Source organism: Octopus bimaculoides, chromosome 1 (assembly GCF_001194135.2).
Source record: "Octopus bimaculoides isolate UCB-OBI-ISO-001 chromosome 1, ASM119413v2, whole genome shotgun sequence".
NCBI classification, from domain to species: domain Eukaryota; kingdom Metazoa; phylum Mollusca; class Cephalopoda; order Octopoda; family Octopodidae; genus Octopus; species Octopus bimaculoides.
Genome location: NC_068981.1, coordinates 18,921,545 through 18,941,096, shown reverse-complemented (window position 1 = coordinate 18,941,096; position 19,552 = coordinate 18,921,545). Strand labels below are relative to the sequence as shown.

Sequence of the window (19,552 nt, the reverse complement as noted above, 5' to 3'; positions counted from 1 at the left end):
AGTAGTAGTAGTAGTAGTGGTAGTGGTGGTGGTGGTAGTGGCGTCGGTAGTGGTGGTGGTAGTAGTGGTAGTGGTGGTGGTGGTGGTGGTGGTAGTAGTCGTTGTAGTAGTAGTAGTAGTTACATGGAGGCCTGTGCTGTAACAGTATGTTACTGCATCCGCCATTTGTCATCCTAGTGGATGACGCTTTTGCCACCACACAGGCGACAATCCTCCAACCCACCCATGGGTCTGTTTTGGCAGTCATTGCTGGAGAAGATTATTTGAGGTCACATTACAAATCCTACTGCAATCTCTTTTAATTGACTTTTACGGAAGGCAGAGGAAATTCTGGGTCTATTCTTTGACAAGCCTTCCCCATACATAAGTAGCGTAATATGAAATTAAGTATTTTGCTCAAGAACACAACACACCACCCAGTATGGAACTCAAACCCACGATGTAGCGATCATGAGGGCACCACCCTAACCACTAGGCCATGTGTCATCATCATATATGAGTAATTTGTTATGTTAAATTAATTAACATTTGGTATGGCAAAATAGTGCTAATTTTTAGAGTTATCATTATAAGCACAGATGTGGTTGTGTATAAGAAAATAGCCAGTGGGCCATGTACCTTAATAATAATAATTATAATTATATTAATACTACTACTACTACTACTAATAATAATAATAATAATAATAATAATAATAAAAATAATAATAATAACGCAAAACACTTTTAATACAATAACCATAAGAGCATCACAGCAAACCACAGCACATACCCAAGGCACACAGAGCTGCGCTCGGTAGTGAAGTGAAAGCACATTATTAAAATAAAACTACTGAATAACAATAATAATAATAATAATAATAATGATGATGAGGATGATGATGATGATGATGATGATGATGATGATAATATCTTGGTATAAAAGATGGGCTACAGCAAATACCACAAATTTGCTTGTCAGTTGTTTAACCATAACTGCAGTCGATTTCTTTGACTAAAATTCTTTAAGGCGGTGCTCCAGCATGGCTACAGTCTGATGACTGAAATGAGTAAAAGAATAAAAGAATATATATCGTCATCATTTGGCATACATCTTCCATGCTGGCATGGGTTAGCTGGTTTAACTGGAACTGGTAAGCCGGAGGGCTGCACCATGTTCCAGTCTCGTTTAGCTTGGTTTCTATGGCTGGACACCCTTCTTAATGTCAACCACCCCAAGAGTGTAGTGCGTATCCTTTATGTATCACTGGTACGGGTGCCTTTTACATGTCACCAGCACAGGTGCCTTTTACATGTCGCTGCCACTGACCATGACTATGATTCCACTTGGCTTTAGGAATCTTCTCAAGTACAGCAAATTGCCAAAAGATATTGATCATTTGTCATCACCTCTGTGAGGCCCAACATTCGCAGATCATGTGTCACCACCTTGTTCCATGTCTTCTTGAGTCTACCTCTTCCACAGGTTCCCTCCACAGTTAGAGACAGACACTTGTTTATGTGGCTCTACTTGTCCATACACATCACATGACCATACGAGTGCAGTCTTTTCTCTTGCACACTACATCTGATGTCTCTTATGCCCAATTTTTCTCTCAAGACAATTACACTCTGTCATAAATGCACACTGACCTTGCACATCAAGCCATCCTATGTCATCAGCAGTCACAGACCATATTTCACTGCCGTGTAGCATGGCTGTTCATACATAAGCATCATATAATCTGTCGTCCACTCTGAGCATAGAAGCTTTCTGAACTTTGCCCAACCTATTCTTATTCTAGCAGCTATGCTCTCAGAGCATCCACCTCCACTGCTGACTTGGTCACCCAGATACACACACACACACATGTATATATATATATATATCCCCAAGTGAAAGGAAGATCGTATGATGCATGTATACAGAGAGCAATTCTACTTCGTAATGAAACGTGGACCCTGAATTCAAAAGACATGCAAAGGTGAGAAAGAAAGGTGGCTTGTATGTTCCACTGGTTGTGTAATGTAAGTGTATATGTTTGACAGAGTGCTAGTCTATCAAGAGAGAAGTTAGGCATAAGAGGAATTGGTTGCTGTATGCAAAAGAGAAGACTGCGCTGGTTTGGTCATGTGATGTGGATGGATGCCAACAGCTCCCTGAAGGAGTGCTGATCTCTCAAAGTGAAGAGAATGCATGAAAGTGGGAGACCCAAGAAGGCAAGGGATGAAGCACTGAAGAGCAACCTCAGGATGCTGAACTGTTCAGACGAGATGACAAAGGACCAAGATTCCTGGCACCTTGTTGTACTCAAGAAGACCTGTACTCTGCAGCAGAAGTGTTAAGATCATCCCCCACTTCCCCAGTGGTGAGAATTGACCAGCAAGAGTCCTGGTCTGTTCCACGTAAAAATACCCATGTGGCCCACATAAAAGCACTGTGCAGAGCCACATAAAATCCCCTGTGGGACACCATGTAAAAATGCCTAGGCAATGCTACATAAATGCGACCATGTGGTACTGCGTAAAAGCACCTATACAGCGCCACATAAAAGCCCCCATGCGGTGCCACATGAAGGAGCATAAACGCTCGCAGCTCCCTCTATGAAGTGGTTGGCATTAGGATGTGCATCACTCTAGACAAACCATGTCAAATCAGACTGGAGTCTGGTGCAGTTCCCCAGCTTGCCAGCCCTGGTCAAACTGTCCAACCCATGCCAGCATGGAGAATGGACGTTAAATGGCGATGATGGTATAGGTGCAGGCATAGCTGTGTGGAAATAAGTTTGCTTCCCCATCACATGGCTCCATGGAACCTTGAACAAGTGTCTTCTACTATAGCCTTGGACCAACCAGTGACTTATGCGTGAATTTGGTAGATGGAAACTGAAAGAAGCCTGTCATATGTGTGTGTGTGCGCATGAATTTGTTTCCAACCACTGACTCATGTGTTGGTGCGTTTATGTCATTGTAACTTAGTGGTTCAGCACAAGAGACCGACAGAATAAATACCAAGCTTTACAAAAGCATAATTAATCGTGGGGTTTGAAAGGTAGTTAGCTGGAAGAAACGTTAGCACACAGGGCAAAATGCTTAGCGGTATTTCGTCTATCTTTATGTTCTGAGTTCAAATTCTGCCAAGGTCGACTTTGCCTTTCATCCTTTCGGGGTTGATAAATTAAGTACCAGTTATGCACTGGAGTCGATGTAATCGACTTTATCCCTCTGTATGTCCTTGTTTGTCCCCTCTATGTTTAGCCCCTTGTGGGCAATAAAGAAATAAGAAACATTAGCACACAGGGCAAAATGCTTAGCAGTATTTCATCTGTCTTTGTGTTCTGAGCTCAAATTCCGCCGAGGTCGATTTTGCCTTTCATCCTTTCGGGGTCGATAAATTAAGTACCAGTTGCATACTGGGCCAATCTAATCGACTGGCGCCCTCCTCAAAAATTTCAGACCTTGTGCCTAGAGTAGAAAAAAAAATAATAATAGTGGGGTTTGATTCATTCCTCTAAAATTCTTCAATGTGGTGCCCCAGAATGGTCACAGTTTTATGACTAAAACAAGTAAAAGATAAAAGACATGTAGATTCAGTCTTGAGTATGCTTTCTTCGTGCAGTAATATCTCATATCAAAATGAGATGTTGTGGTTGGAATCTCATCACCACAATCTTGATGTATAATATTTTGCTGCAGGAACTTCAGTTGCCAAGTTAATATGCATTCTATTTAGAACTTTAATGTTTGTAGATTCATGATAATGGCAAAAAAAAAAGAATGAACATTCAAGGAATTTTATGTCATACTTGATTGGATCATTTGATGGAAGTCTTTGGAAATGCAGCAAATTATCCATAAATGACAGAACGATCTATCTATATTGACAGAAAGACAATGTCAATCCTTGATGAAGAATGTACTGCCCTCAAAGAGATAGACGAACGTAATTGGGTTTTAGATAAGAGAACAAAGAAACAAAACTGAAAAGGGCTTTTATGAAGTAGTTGGCCAGCTTGTTAGAAATTGCAGCCAAATATACCTCAGATGACACTTGGAAAATGGAAAGTATACTTTGAATAATTTGTCCGAGATATACAGTGTCACCATCAACATTTTAACAGCCAATTTTTCAACTATTTCATGCTTTCCTCGATCGAATGGAGTTTATTGAGACATTTTCTGTGACTGGATGCTCTTCCTGTTGTCAACCTTCTCTGTTTCTAAGCAAGGTAATATTCCTCCATAGCTAGACATGTTTTTGTAGAATATTGGAAACGAAGGGCATTCATTTACAACAATCATGCAATGTCAAGACGAGAATCCTCAAACACTCACACACACTCACAGTTGTACCAACATATAAGCTTACACACAAACACACACACACACATGTGCGCACATGCACACAGACACACACAGAGACACACACATACACACAAAAAGATAGATACACAAACAGATTGACAATCAGACAGACAGCTAGTGACACAGGAAAAAATAGATAGATAGATAGATAGATAGGTAGATAGATAGATAGATAGATAGATAGATAGATAGATAGATAGATATGTTTCTTTATGGGCCACTCAGTGCTGAACACAGAGGGGACAAAATACAAACTAGAGCTTTTCTTTTTGGGAAGAGAAAAAGGGAAAACAAAGGGGGAGTAGAAATTTGATCAAAAGGGATTGTTAAAAAAAAAAAAGGCCGATCAACAGAGATCGGGTATCACAGAAATGTCATAGTGTAAAAGGGGGAACAGATTAGGTTTATCCATGGAAAGAAAATCCTACGGAAAAGACCACGGTAACCTCGGGCAACAATGTCATGCAAAACAACACATTACAGTAAGTGACTCTCTTTTTCCCTTACTTTTTTTTTTGGTTCATAGGATTATGCTCAAGCTGGCTCCGTCATTCACACGTGCCATCCTTGCTACATTCACCCATCTTTTTTTTAAACATTCACGAGACAAAACTTCCCTCTCTAGTCTCTCCTTCCTCTTGAAATGATACTTGAAGAAGTTGATGAGAGATTCACCAGAGAGGAAAATGCTTGTCTCTAATCCTTTCAGACATGTCCACCAGACACATTCTTTCGCTATAGCCACAAGTATGATGAAAATGGCTCTTCCTTCCTGTTTCAAGGAAGGAGGCGTGACAATTTTCATGATAGACTCAGTTGATAAACTGATTCATCCCACACGCAATAGCAGTTGTTTGACATCGGCCCACAGGACGGAAATGGTTGGACACTGTATGAGTGCGAGCAGAATGATTTTGTCGCTCTGACCGCATCTCGGGCAGGTCAGCCCCATGTTTCTGAAGCCATGCCTGTAGAGCTTTCCCGAATGGGTAGCACTTCTTGACAGCATTGCCAGGCCAGAGATCTCTGGAAGTTGTCCATAGGTCCCGGCCTGAAAGTTGTCTTGAAAAGGTGGGTCAGGTATTCCTCGTCGACGCCCAGGTTCGCTCCGAGATTATCGTTGTACCTCCCCTCAACTAGTCTCCTATAAAATGATTTGGTTGTGTTGAAGTTGCTCAAGGTCGACCCAGGACAGCATAGTTGCTTGAGAGCAATGCGACACCCGCGGTGCCGTTCACCCCTCCGAGGCCTCTAGATAGATAGATAGGTAATTAGGTAGGTATGTAGGTAGATAGAAAGGTAGGTAACAAGAGGTTTCTCTCTGCTGAATCCACTCACAAAGATTTTGTTGGCTCTGGACTTTAGTAGGAGACACTTGCCTAAGATACCAGTGAGACTGAATTGAAAACTGTGTGGTTTAGAAACAAACTTCTCAACCACACAGCCACACCTGTGCCCATAAGCCACTACTTTGTATTCGTAGGTGGAATGTATATTGAGCATAATTCTTCCTAGTCAGATGGACCAAGGGTTAAATAATGTCTACTTGAAATTCAAGTTATCAACCAAATCTATGGCTTCTATACTCCAAGAGTTCTTCTAAGTTAATCAGATAATATACGAGTGGGTGTTAAGTGTGAGATGGTGAAATAGCAAGTGATGTAAATAGAGAACAACCTGTAGAAGAAGAGAGAGAGGCTGAGCAAGAAATGGGAAGCAATGGTGATAGTCAAATATCAGGATGCTTGGGAATACATAACAGAATGTTCAAGACAAATGGTAGTGAAACTGTGATAGACCCAGTTAGTGCTAATATAGAAACAGATAGAAAGTTAAAATATTGGTTTCAAATGTTGGCACCAGGTCAACAGAATCCGGGATGGGGTGGAAGTAAATCGATTTCATCAACCCCTTTGCTCAACTGGTATATATTTAATGAACCTCAAAATATGAGAGGTCAATTTGACCTTGGCGAAATTTGAACTCAGAATCTAAAGACTGATGAAATAATATCCTTTCTACTGTAGGCACAAGAGCTGAAATTTTAAGGAAAGGGGATTGTTGATTACATCAACCCCAGTGTTCAGCTGGTGCTATAATAACAATAATAGTAATAATAATAATAATAAGGGGGACGTTTAATGAAGACTACACCGGGGACGTTTAACGTAAGACTACACCGGGGACGTTTAACGAAGACTACACCGTGGACGTTTAACATGTGAGAACGATAAATATTCTGCAAATATTCTGCTCAATACCACAGATTTACTCGTCAGTTGTTTGACCTTAACCATTTGAGCATGCCCCTTAGTGGTTGATGATGTGTGCATCTCTGATCACGAGCAGAAGTAGTGGGGGATCATCATAGCCATGTGTTGAGAGGAATTCTTTGGGGTTTGGATAATTCACCTTTGGAAACATGGGTGTTTCGTTCAGCATCCTTAAACAAACCTTATTCAGGGACCTTTCGAGCGGGATGGGCTACTCGACCTGAAGAAAATTCTAATTGAACACCACCTATCTATTTATCTATATATATATATATATATATATATATATATATATATATATATATATATATATGCATGTTCAACAGAGTGTAAGCATCTTGAGAGAAAAGTTAGGCATTAGAGGAATCAGATGTGGTGTGCAAAAGAGACGACTACACTGGTATGGTCATGTGATGCATATGGATGAAGACAGCTGTGCAAAGAAGTGCTGATCTCTAACTGTGGAGGGAACCTGTGGTAGAGGTAAACCCAGGAAGACATGGGAAGAGGTGATGAAACATGATTTTTGAACTTTGAACCTCACAGAAGCAATGATTGTAACTGAAACCTTTGGAAAAGTGCTGTGGTTAAAAGGACCCATCAAGCCAAGTGCACCTGTGCTGGTGACGCATAAAAAGAATCAACCTTTGAACGTTGGGCGTCACGGAGGCCAAATGGTTGAGTTCCTTTCAAGCATTGGGCCTCATGGAGGCATGGTGGCTGAGTTCCTTTCGAGCATTCAGCCTGACAGAGGCAAAGTAGCTGAGTTCCTTTTGAGCGTTGGCTTCACAGAGGCAATGACCAAGGCCTTTGGCATTATGTTATGGTTGAGAAGAAGACCCATCAAACCCGGCTACATAACAGTCATGACAGATACCGGTGGGCACCCGTGCCGGTGGCACATAAAAGCACCCATTATACACTTGGAGTGGCTGGCATTAAGAAGGACATCCAGCCGTTGAAAACCATGTCAAATAAGTCTGGAGCCTGGTACAGCCTTTCAGCATGCCAGTCCAGTCAAACCGTCCAACCCATGCCAATACGGATAACGGACGGTAAATGATGATGATGATGATGATGCTGATGATGATGATGATGTGGATGATATATGCATAACTGTGTACATAGTCACCTGCATCAAAAAATTGAATTTGTTTTTATTGCAAAAAGCAATATTTATGTTACGTGATAATTATTTGATTACTACATAAAACCTAAAGCCATAATATGGTTATAATTATTGAAGACAATTAACTGTTTAATATATAGAACCTAAAGCCAAAAGTGAAAGTATGTTATTTATTTATTTATTTTTTTTTTCAAATATTGCCATAGAGAACAAGTCTGCTCTGAGACTGAGAATAATTGACCTTGCTTCATGAAATTCTTTCAATTTCAAAGAATCTTCAAAAATATCTTCGCCTTTATGTCCTCATCTAATAGAATAATTTAATTACTTATTGAAATTTTCTGCCAGGAAAGTGCATCTGACTCGATCGACATATTTTCTGTATGACTGTGAGTAAAGTACATGAATAATACATGAATAGTTGCTACACGAATGTGGCCATATCACGTTGAATGCATTGGTTCTCAACCAATCACCAAAGTTAAGCAACGTCGAGCCTAGTGAGTACTTGAAAAGGTGACAGCTTGGGAAACTTAGGCGCTGGAAGTGTCTCACACTTTTACAGGCACAGGGGCGGCTGCGTGGTAAGAAGCTTACTTACCAACCACATGGTTCCAGGTTCAGTCGCACTGCGTAGCACCTTGATCAAGTGTTTTCTACTATAGTCTCATGCTGACCAAAGCGTTGTGAGTGGATTTGGTAGGTGGAAACTGAAAGAAGCCCGTTTTATATACATATAGACAGCTGTAGAAATGAGTTGCGACGTCACAGGTGCCAAGCTGTATCAGTCTTTGCCTTTCTCTTGGATAACACTGGTGGCGTGGAGAGAGAAGGCCGGTATGCATGGGCGACTACTGGTCTTTCATAAACAACCTTGTCCGGACTTGTGCCTCGGAGGGTAACTTTCTAGGCGCAATCCCATGGTCAGTCATGACCGAAGGGGGTCTCAGAATATATATATGTATATATTTGTGTGTGTGTCTGTGTTTGTCTCCCCACAATCATTTGACAACCGATGTTGGTGTGTTTACGTCCCCGTAACTTAGCTGTTTGACAAAAGAGGCTTATAAAGAATAAGCCCTGGGGTAGATTTGTTCGACTAAAAGCAGTGCTCCATCATGGCTGCAGTCAAATGACTGAAACTAGCAGAAGAATATAACTACATATTTCAATTTACAAAGTATAATCTTTGTCAATATCTCACAACATAAAATGCTAGCTGTAAACTTTTGTACATTTAACTGCTTTATTAAGGTGAGTAGTAAAAAAAATATAGCATAATAGTTAGGGAGTTGGACTCTTGATCATAAACTGTGAATTCAATTCCTGGACTGGGCAGCACATTCTTTTGTACTCTAGGCACAAGGCTCGAAAGTTTGTGGGAGAGGGCCAGTCGATTAGATCAACCGGAATTTGAACACAGAATGATGTAATCAACTCAAACCCTCCCCCCCCCAAAAAAAAAACTGCTGCCCTTGTGGCAAAATTTGAAACCATTATTATTGTTGTTGTTGTTGTTGCTGTTGTTGTTGTCAAGGCGGTGAGTTGTCAGAATCGTTAGCACGCTGGACGAAATGTTCAGCAGTATTTTGTCTACGTTAACCATCATCATCGTCATCATCATCGTTTAATGTCCACCTTCCATGCTAGCATGGGTTGGACGATTTGACTGTGGACTGGTGAACCAGATGGTTACACCAGGCTCCAATTTGATCTGGCAGAGTTTCTACAACTGGATGCCCTTCCTAACACCAACCACTCTGAGAGTGTAGTGGGTGCTTTTACTTGTCACTGGCATGAAGGCCAGTCAGGCGGTACTGGCAACGGCTACGCTCAAAATGGTGTCTTTTACGTGTCACCTGCACGGGAGCCAATCCAGCGGCACTCGCAATGATCTCGCTCGAATGTATTTTTACGTGCCACTGGCACAAGTGCCAGTAAGTCGACACTGGTAACGATCACGCTCAAATGGTGCTATTTACGTGCCACTGGCACAGAAGCCAGACAGCTGCTCTGGCAATGATCACGCTCGGAAGGTGCTCTTAGCGTTCCACTGGTACAGGTGCCAACACGATTTCGAGATTTCGCTTGCCCCAACAGGTCTTCGCAAGCCGAGTTTAGTGTCCAATGAAGGAGAGGTTGGCATGGGTGCCAGTCGTCGAATTTGGTTCGATTTTGATTTCTGAGTTCAAATTATGCCAAGGTCAACTTTGCCTTTCGTCCTTTCAGAGTGAATAGATTAAGTACCAGTGAAACACTGGGGTTGATGTAATTGACAAGTCCCCTTCCCCAAATTTCAGGCCTTGTGTCTTTAGTAGAAAGGATTATTATTATTATTATTATTATTATTATTATTATTATTATTATTATTATTATTATTATTGTTGTTGTTGTTGTTGTTGTATGTTCTGGATGAAGGCAGCAAGCTGGCAGAATCACAAACACGCTTAGCAGCATATGGCCCCTTCTTTAGCATATGGCCCTTCTTTACATTCTAAGTGTAAATGTAACCAAGGTCAACTTTACCTTCCAGCCTTTTGGGAGAGGGAGTGCAATAAAATAAATACCTGTTGAGTACAGGTGTCAATGAAATCAACCACTCAACTCCCACCAAAATTTCAAGCTTTGCGCCTATCGTAGAAAGGATATATATATATATATATATATATATATATATAGGCTTTCAGGACCATTTTGATATAGAATAATGCTGGAATAAATACACCAATAAATAAGAAAGAATGAAAAAAAGGAAGGAAAGAAAGAAATTAGAAAGATTATCAGTAAGGAAAATATACATGAAAAAGATTTCAATACATCTATGGGGCTTTTAAATTGAAATTGTCTCGTATATAATGGAGTTTACACGGTGTTGAACAGAAAATTGTCTTAATGTGGTGTTTGAAAGCAGATAACAGGAGAAGGCTACTGACATGATCTTAATTGCATCAACACACAGTGTAAACCTGGCAATGATACAAATAAATGCTGAACTATTTAATTGTAAAGAGCAGCAGGTATTCCACTAACTTTCACAAACTCTTTCTTAATAGAATTCTTGATGCCAGTATGAAGATGGCACTTTTAATTAACTTTTAATCCAGTCTCAACTTAGTAATCTCACTGCTTGATGCCACTTGCTTTTAATGAATTATTATTATTATAAGACAGAGAAATGGAATAGAAAGGACATACTAGCTAAGGAGGTTAACGAAGATTAAGGTGAGAGAATAGTCTGAGAGGGGTTGATTGACTTTGCAGCTTGTAATTATTGTAGAGTCTGAAATAGCAAAATGGAAAAGGTGTCAACATCATTTGCCCTCTGCTGTATTTAGAACAAGTCACTAAAACATACCTTGTCACACCAGCAGTTTTCAGCCAATGGTTATCGCTATCAGAACAGGTAAGACAAACAAAAAAAAGAGAGCTTGATTTAATGGTGGAGCAGTGATAATTAGTATGGTGATTAACATTGCTAAGATTAACTCATCTACTCTTACCACCACTTGATGACAACAATGATGATGATGGTGGTGGTGATGGTGGTAAAGGAGAAGATGAAGGAGTGGGTGATGTTGATGCTGATAGTTACAAAGAGAAGGAAGAGGATAATGATAATGATGATGATGAAATGTTAATGAAGCTAATTGTGATGAGAATGATGAAGATGAGACAACAATGATGAAAATGAGATGACAACGATGAAGACGAGATGACAACGATGAAGACGAGACGACAACAATGAAGACGAGACGACAACGATGAAGATGAGACGACAACGATGAAGATGAAACGACAACGATGAAGATGAAACGACAACGATGAAGATGAGATGACAATGATGATGACGAGCTACTGTTTTCTACTGATTAATCCCTTGTTTAACCCTTCTGTTATTGTATTTATTTTGAGATGCTCTGTGTTTCTTTCAATTACTTTAAATATAACAAAGAAATTAGTAAAACAACTCAGTTATCATTCAGTTAGTGTTAGGAACATAAATTGTAACTAAGGTTTGGTGGAAGATTTTAACTGAAAACTTATGAAAACAAGGCATTTGTACTCAGAGCCAGAGCCAGTTTCAGCTGGGTTGGTAACGAAAGGGTTAAGCACAGCTATGAGCCACTGTCTTTTACTAATTGATCCCTTGTTTAAGTACAGCTATGAGCCACTGTCTTCTACTGATTGATCCCTTGTTTAAGTACAGCTACAAGCTACCGTCTTCTACTGGTTGATACCTTGTTTGAGCTCAGCTATGAGCTACTGTTTTCTACTGATTAATCCCTTGTTTAACCCTTCTGTTATTGTATTCATTTTGAGATGCTCTGTGTTTCTTTCAATTACTTTAAATATAACAAAGAATTTAGTAAAACAACTCAGTTATCATTCAATTAGTGTTAGGAACATAAATTGTGACTAAGGTTTGGTGGAAGATTTTAATTCAAAACTTATGAAAACAAGACATTTGTACTCAGAGCCAGAGCCAGTTTCAGTTGGGTTAGTAACGAAAGGGTTAAGCACAGCTATGAGCCACTGTCTTCTACTAATTGATCTCTTGTTTTTAAGCTCAGCTATGAGCTACTGTCTTCTGCTTTCTTCACTGCATTTATATACCTTGTTTTCTATTTCCAGCTCAAGTTAAAGTTTGCTGACCAGTCTCTGAAGAATATGTTAGAACAAGAGAAACATCAGTATCTTTTTTGTGTTGTGAAGACATGCATAGGTGACGAAGAGAGTGAGGTGGGGTGGGTCGAATTTATTATTTGATTGATGTTGATTATTTCATTAAAGATTGTGTGTGTGTGTACATGTGCTTCTGTGTGTGTGTGTCTGTGAGAGAGAGAGAAAGAGAGAGAGAGAGAGAGAGAGAAGTAAAGTATTATCAATGTTGGAGATACATCTTTAATACGCTGTTTCTTGTTGAAGAATAATGAAACATACAGACTGTGAATTGTATTAGTTTATAACTACACAAGCCATGTTGAACAGTTCTGCTTGGTTAACATATAATAATACTTAACAGATAAAGGAAATGCAATCTCTAAGAACCATTAAGTGCTTTATTGATGAGAGACAAGTGCAACAAAACAGCCAAGTGAGAAACTCATTTTCAATTCCTGGTTACATGTACTTCACTTGCTGCTACTGCTGCCAAAGAAAGCATGAATTTTAAACATTTCCATTTCCTCTCCTCTTTAGAAGATGGGGTTTTGATTCTCTTTCTAAGCAGTTCAATTTTTAAAAGAGTATTTTGAATTTTATCATTGTGTGTTTAAGGAGCTTACTCGGCAAACACATGGTTTTGGTTTCAGTTCTACTGTGTAGCACTTTGGCCAAGTGCTACACAGTAGTTGCCTTGAGGATGTATTTGGTTGATGGAAACTGTGTGGACGTCCAGTGTACATAGATATGTATGTGTGTGTATATATATATATACACATACATTTTCATTCTCCTTCTTCTTGATAATTTGCTCCACCGCAATGAAAACCGGTTAGAAAATATCTTTATTAAATTATGCTTCCAGTTCAGCATTCTGGCTTTTTTTCATTTTCCTATATATATATATATATATATATATATATATATATATATATATATAGATATATAGATATATATAGATATATATTTATAAATATGTATATGAATTTATATGTGTATGTGTGTGTGTATAAATATATTTACACACACACACATACACACAGAAAAACATGTACATATTAGTTACCTATTTCCCCACACTGAAGACAGAGGCTGGATTTACCTAATGTTTATATGCTTTCACTATTGGTCACATATCCTTGTCTTTTTGCAAATTACATCTGCCAACATTAGGAAGTAATTTTGAGCCCCCAGAAACAGCTGTCAGACCAGTTATACCTTATCTTCTCCCCTTAATTTTTTGTGTCTTTGTACTCTGTGTAAGTCTGTGTAAGTCTGCTCTGTTAATATATAACTAGTCTATATATTTATACAGGAATGTTCATTGTCTGAAAGTCACCAGTCTTTGTCTCTCTCTCTATTTATATGTATATAACTGGAATTTACAAGAAAACAAAAGATGAAGACAGGTGTATAAACAACAAACAGGTGTATTAGTTTAATGCTCATTTCGATCCTATGCTCTTCAACAGAAAAGAAATAAAACATGAGGAAATAAACAGAGAGAGAATAAAAAAAGCTTTAGTGTATATTTTATTATATGATGATGATGATGCAGCCCAAGCAGTTTCATTTGTTTATTTGCTCCATTATCTTCATAAAAGCTCACCTGAATTCCTCTTATAGTCACTCTTAAATCCACAGACTTAGAGTCCTCAGGGAAGATTTCAGAGTGTAAGTTCAAATCATTTGAGCACTACAAAGTGATTTCTATATTCAGCATCTCTGGATCTCATCTGCTGATTCTACACATACACACGTGTATGTGTGTGCGTGTATGTGTTTTTGTGACTGCGTTTGTCCTTACACCGCTCAACAACCAGTAACAGTTCGTTTATGTCCAGCAGTTGCTCACCAAAAGACACTTACAATAAAGGAAAGTACTAGGGTCAGTTTGTTAAACTAAAACCCTTCCACGTCCTATCCCTGCATCGTTGCAGCTCAGTGACTGAAACAAGTAAAGATAAATGATATGAATACCTTTAAATCAATACTGCAATAAAGTAACAATACTACTTGAGTTACTCTTTTACTTGTTTCAGTCATTTGACTGTGGCCATGCTGGAGCACCGCCTTTAGTCTAGAAAATCAACCCCAGGACTTATTCTTTGTAAGCCTAGCACTTACTCTGTCGGTCTCTTTTTGCCGAACCGCTAATGTTACGGGGACGTAAACACACCACCATCGGTTGTCAAGCAATGTTGGGGAGACAAACACAGACACACAAACATCTACACACACACACATATATATACATATATACATATATACGACAGGCTTCTTTCAGTTTCCGTCTACCAAATCCACTCACAAGGCTTTGGTCAGCCCGAGGCTATAGTAGAAGACACTTGCCCAAGGTGCCATGCAGTGGGACTGAACCCGGAACCATGTGGTTGGTAAGCAAGCTACTTACTACACAGCCACTCCTACGCCTATAGTATTAGAAATAAATCAACTGTAGGAATATCTCTAATAAAATTATTAGTAACACCATACAGTATAATTTTCAACATAGTTCTGTTGGCTTACATACTTAATTTGAATAAATATAAAATTTACTTTCACCAACAGAACTATGTTGAAAATTATACTGCATGGTGTTACTAATAATTTTATTAGAGATATTCCTACAGTTGATTTATGTCTAATACTATACAATAGTCATCATCATCATCATCATCGTTTAACGTCTGCTTTCCATGCTGGCATGGGCTGGACGGTTTGACTGGGGACTAGTGAGCCAGTTGGCTGCACCAGGCTCCAATCTGATCTGGCAGAGTTTCTACACCTGGATGCCCTTCCTAATGCCAACCACTCCACATACCACTGGCACAAGTGCCAGTAAGTCGACACTGGTAACGATCACACTCAAATGGTATTTTTTACGTGCCATGGGCACGGAGGCCATGCAACGGTCCTGGCCACAATCACAATCAGATGGTGCTCTTAAAACTCCACTAGCACGGATGTCAGTCATGATTCTATACTTCCAGAAACTAGTTGTTACATCATCAGTTATCTAGAGTGTTCTTTCTTTTTTAAAATAAGTGTGATAAGACAGAGATTTAGCTGTTGTTTCTAACAGGTTGAGTAACCATAAAGTGGCTCCCTCGGGTGGTGAGAGTTGACTGTAAGAATTAACTAATCAAAGAATAATGATGTTAATTCTGAATGTATAAAAAAAGGAGAACACTGAAAATGACTCCCTGTAAAGAAGAGCCATATTTCAAAACATGTTGTTTTGGACAGGGTGGAGGTCATGGACAATTGTGATGGTCCTGATTTGTATACCGATGGGATATCTTGGAAGTCAAGGGTTGTTCATAAGAATTAGAAGTTTGAAAGAGTTTATCTTTCCAGATGTAGGTAACATTTCCATTTTAGTTGATATTTATGAGGGGTGTAATGACAGTTATGCAAAAGTAAGCGTAATTTACTTTAGGTCATTCAAATTAAGCATGTTGGTAGAGTAACCCTTTGTCCATAGCAACTCTGGAGATGAATAATGAGTTCCAAGCAGAAGCAATGTACTGTCATTGAGTTCTTGGTGAAGAATGGGTGCAGGTTGTCTGATTTCTACAAAAGGCTACAGATTGTTTACAGAGATTACTTCATTGGCAAGAACAATAAGTACAAATGGATGAAGAGGTTGAAAGAAGGAGAAACCAGCATTGAAGACAAACCATATTGTGGGAGACCATCAACTGTGACCACTACCTTAAATCACCGGTGGGTGAATGAATTGATTAACATGAACAGAGAAGTGACCATCCATGAGCTTCCTGCACAACTGGACTGTGGTCACAATGCATTACAGAAGATGGTGGAAGACTTTTAATAATGGGACGTGTGTGCCAGTAGGTACCTTGGCAGATGACACCCAGCTTCAATGAGAGAAGAGTGGAAGTCTTCTCTAATTAGCTGGAAGAGTTTAAAATCAACGAATGAAGGCATTTAAAAAAAATTTTTCCAGTCTAGTGACAGGGGATAAAATTTGAGCATATCTTCATGATCCAGAAACGAAGGCTCAGTCCATGGAATGGTGTTACTTTTTACATTCAGAGTTCAAATCCTTTTCTAATCTAGGCACAAGGCCTGAAAGTTTTGGGTGACGGGGCCAATCAATTAGATCAATCCCAGTATTTCACTAGTACTTAATTTATCGACCCCGAAAGGATGAAAGGTAAAGTCGACCTTAGCGGAATTTGAACTCAGAATGTACTGGCGAGTGAAACACCGCTAAGCATTTCGTCCTACGTGCCAATGATTCTGCCAGCTTGCCACCTTTTGCAGAGTTCAAATCCTGCAGAAGTCAACTTTGCCTTTCATGCTTCTGGGTTTAATAAAATAAAGAACCAGCCAAGTACTCAGGTACTCAGCATTCGCTTAAAGTGGGTTGAGCTATCTCTGACCTATGAGTTCATCATGTTCTTCGCAAATTCTGAACACCTCAAAATTATTATCATCCTTTTTGCCTAAATTAAAATAAATAGCATTATTATATAGGTGATCAATTGGCAGAACTATTAGAGGATAAAAAGGCCTTGTGGTATTTGTCTTTCAATCATTTGAGGTTGATAAAAGAATCATTATAGCATCAGACAATATACCTTGTTGTATCATATCTGATACCAGCTGTGTATTGAGGTCAATTTATATCTCTATAATCTATTCAATATGTTAATTAGGTTTATAGAAGAACATAGAAACAAAAGACAGACTGCACCCCCCCCCTCCTTGCATCATATCCTTACACTTCATTTAAAAATTATTCATATAATTTAGTATTATCAGTGTTCTATCATATGTTATCAAATGTTATTACATGGTTGTTGTTTTAAGATGTTTGAATCAATATTGTTACTTAAGCTTCAAAGAGATTTTCATTGTAAAAATACAATGACAATAAATTGTATTGAACTGAATTAAATTGAATATGGAATAGTGATTGAGAGATCATAGATGTTCAGTTCTGAGTATAATTTATAGTAAGGGGAAGTTTTAATCAGGAGGTTTGCTAATACCAAATACAACTGTGTTAGATTTATTGTGATTTTCTAAAAATTGAGGCCATTTATGCGGAAAATATGAAAAGTTCCACTGGTGCCAGCTTTCAGAATATCCTTTCGTTGAGCTTATGTACATACATACATACATACATACATACATGCAAGCTACACACACACACGTGTGTTCTTTTTTTTATATAATGAATTAGAGCAAAAGTACTCAATATTTGTTGAAGAGTGTAATTATTAAACTTTGTTGGCAGATACCAAAATCAGACTCTTCATTATATCTATATAATTATAACTGTATGTATGTATGTATGTATGTATGTATGTATGTATAGGAGCACTCCGTCGGTTATGACGATGAGGGTCCCAGCTGATAAGATCAACGGAACAGCCTGCTCGTGAAATTAACATGCAAGTGGCTGAGTAATCTACAGACACGTGTTCCGTTAACATAGTTCTCAGGGAGATTCAGCATGACACAGACATGGTTGGCCCTTTGAAACACAGGTACTACTTGTTTTTGCCAGCTGAGTGGACTGGAGCAAGCAACGTGAAATAAAGTGTCTTGCCAGATGACACAACACGTCGCCGGGAATTGAACCCACGGCCTTACGATCGTGAGCCGAATGCCCTAACCACTAAGCCATGCACCTTCACTGTATGTATGTATGTATGTATGCATGTATGCATGTATGCATCATCATTTGATAACATATGTATGTATGTGTGTATGTATGCATGTATATATGTATATATCATTATCATCATCATCATTTGATGCCCATGTTCCATGCTGGTATGGATGGATTGACAGGATCTGATGAGTCCAAGGATTGCATCATGCCCCAGTGCTTGCTTTGGCATGGTTTCAATGGCTGGATGCCATTCCTAATGCCATCTACTTTACCATGCAGATTGAATGCTATTTTTACCACCAGCACTACTGAGACCATCTGTTGGCACTCCGTCGCTTACGACGTCGAGGGTTCCAGTCGATCCGATCAACAGAACAGACTGCTCGTGAAATTAACGTGCAAGTGGCTGAGCACTCCACAGACACGTGTACCCTTAACGTACTTCTCGGGGATATTCAGCGTGGCACAGTGCGACAAGGCTGACCCTTTGAAGTACAGGCACAACAGAAACAGGAAGTAAGAGTGAGAGAAAGTTGTGGTGAAAGAGTACAGCAGGTATCGCCACCATCCCCTGTCAGAGCCTCGTGGAGCTTTAGGTGTTTTTGCTCAATAAACACTCACAACGCCCGGTCTGGGAATCAAAACCGCAATCCTATGACCGCGAGTCCGCTGCCCTAACCACTGGGCCATTGCACCTCCACACCGAGGCCATCATGCAGCTCATAAAATTATAAACCCTGAAGGAAGAGGGGTCAGCTTTATGCTGTGGGATGAGGGGTTAAAGGACAAGAAAGGAAGTGGGGGACAGAGCTGCTTGGTTTCTTACCTTTAGTAAGGGGAGGGGTAGAATAATCATTAGTTTACTCCATCCATCAAAGCGACGTTGCCCGAACAGTTAGGCAAGCGTGCTACACGTCAGATGTCAAAATGATCAAAAAACAATGTGAAATGAAGTGTTTTGCTCAAGAATACAATGTGCTACCCAGTCCGGAAACAAAGCCATAATCTCTCAGTAATGTGTGTAACATCATAACCATTACGCCACACACCTTCACATATGTATGCAAATATACAAAATGAGAGACAAATAGACAGACAGAGAGCCAGAGAGATAGGTAAGGAGGTAATTAGCTTAAAACGAAGAGAAAAAGTCTTGACATTTTGGATACTAGTCCTACATCTGAATACATACATACATACATGCATACATTCATACATACATACATACAGACATACATACGCACATACATACAGGTCTCTGGAATATGTAACACATTGTCTAAATACCAAGCTTGAGAAATTAGGCTTCTCAAAACCAGAAAGGAAGAAGCTAATCCGAAGACTACAAATCCAGTCCATCACTGGAACTATAAAAATCTGTAAAACCTTCCAGAGTTTATCATTTAAGTATATATGAGCATGTCTAGATATGCAACTATATGCATGAGAATACATACATAAGACATACAAATCTGCACATACATACATACAT

At 39.3% G+C, this 19,552-nt stretch overlaps 1 protein-coding gene across 3 annotated transcripts in view; it reads left to right on the top strand.

Annotated features, from left to right (window-relative positions):
• Positions 1-19,552, top strand: part of LOC128247021 (leucine-rich repeat and coiled-coil domain-containing protein 1-like) — a 797,355-nt gene that overhangs the window by 367,904 nt on the left and 409,899 nt on the right. For all 3 annotated transcript variants that reach the window (XM_052965583.1, XM_052965578.1, XM_052965575.1), the window contains exon 4: positions 12,378-12,436. In XM_052965583.1, the coding sequence (XP_052821543.1) occupies positions 12,378-12,436 (59 nt within the window). The remainder of the gene's footprint in view (positions 1-12,377; positions 12,437-19,552) is intronic.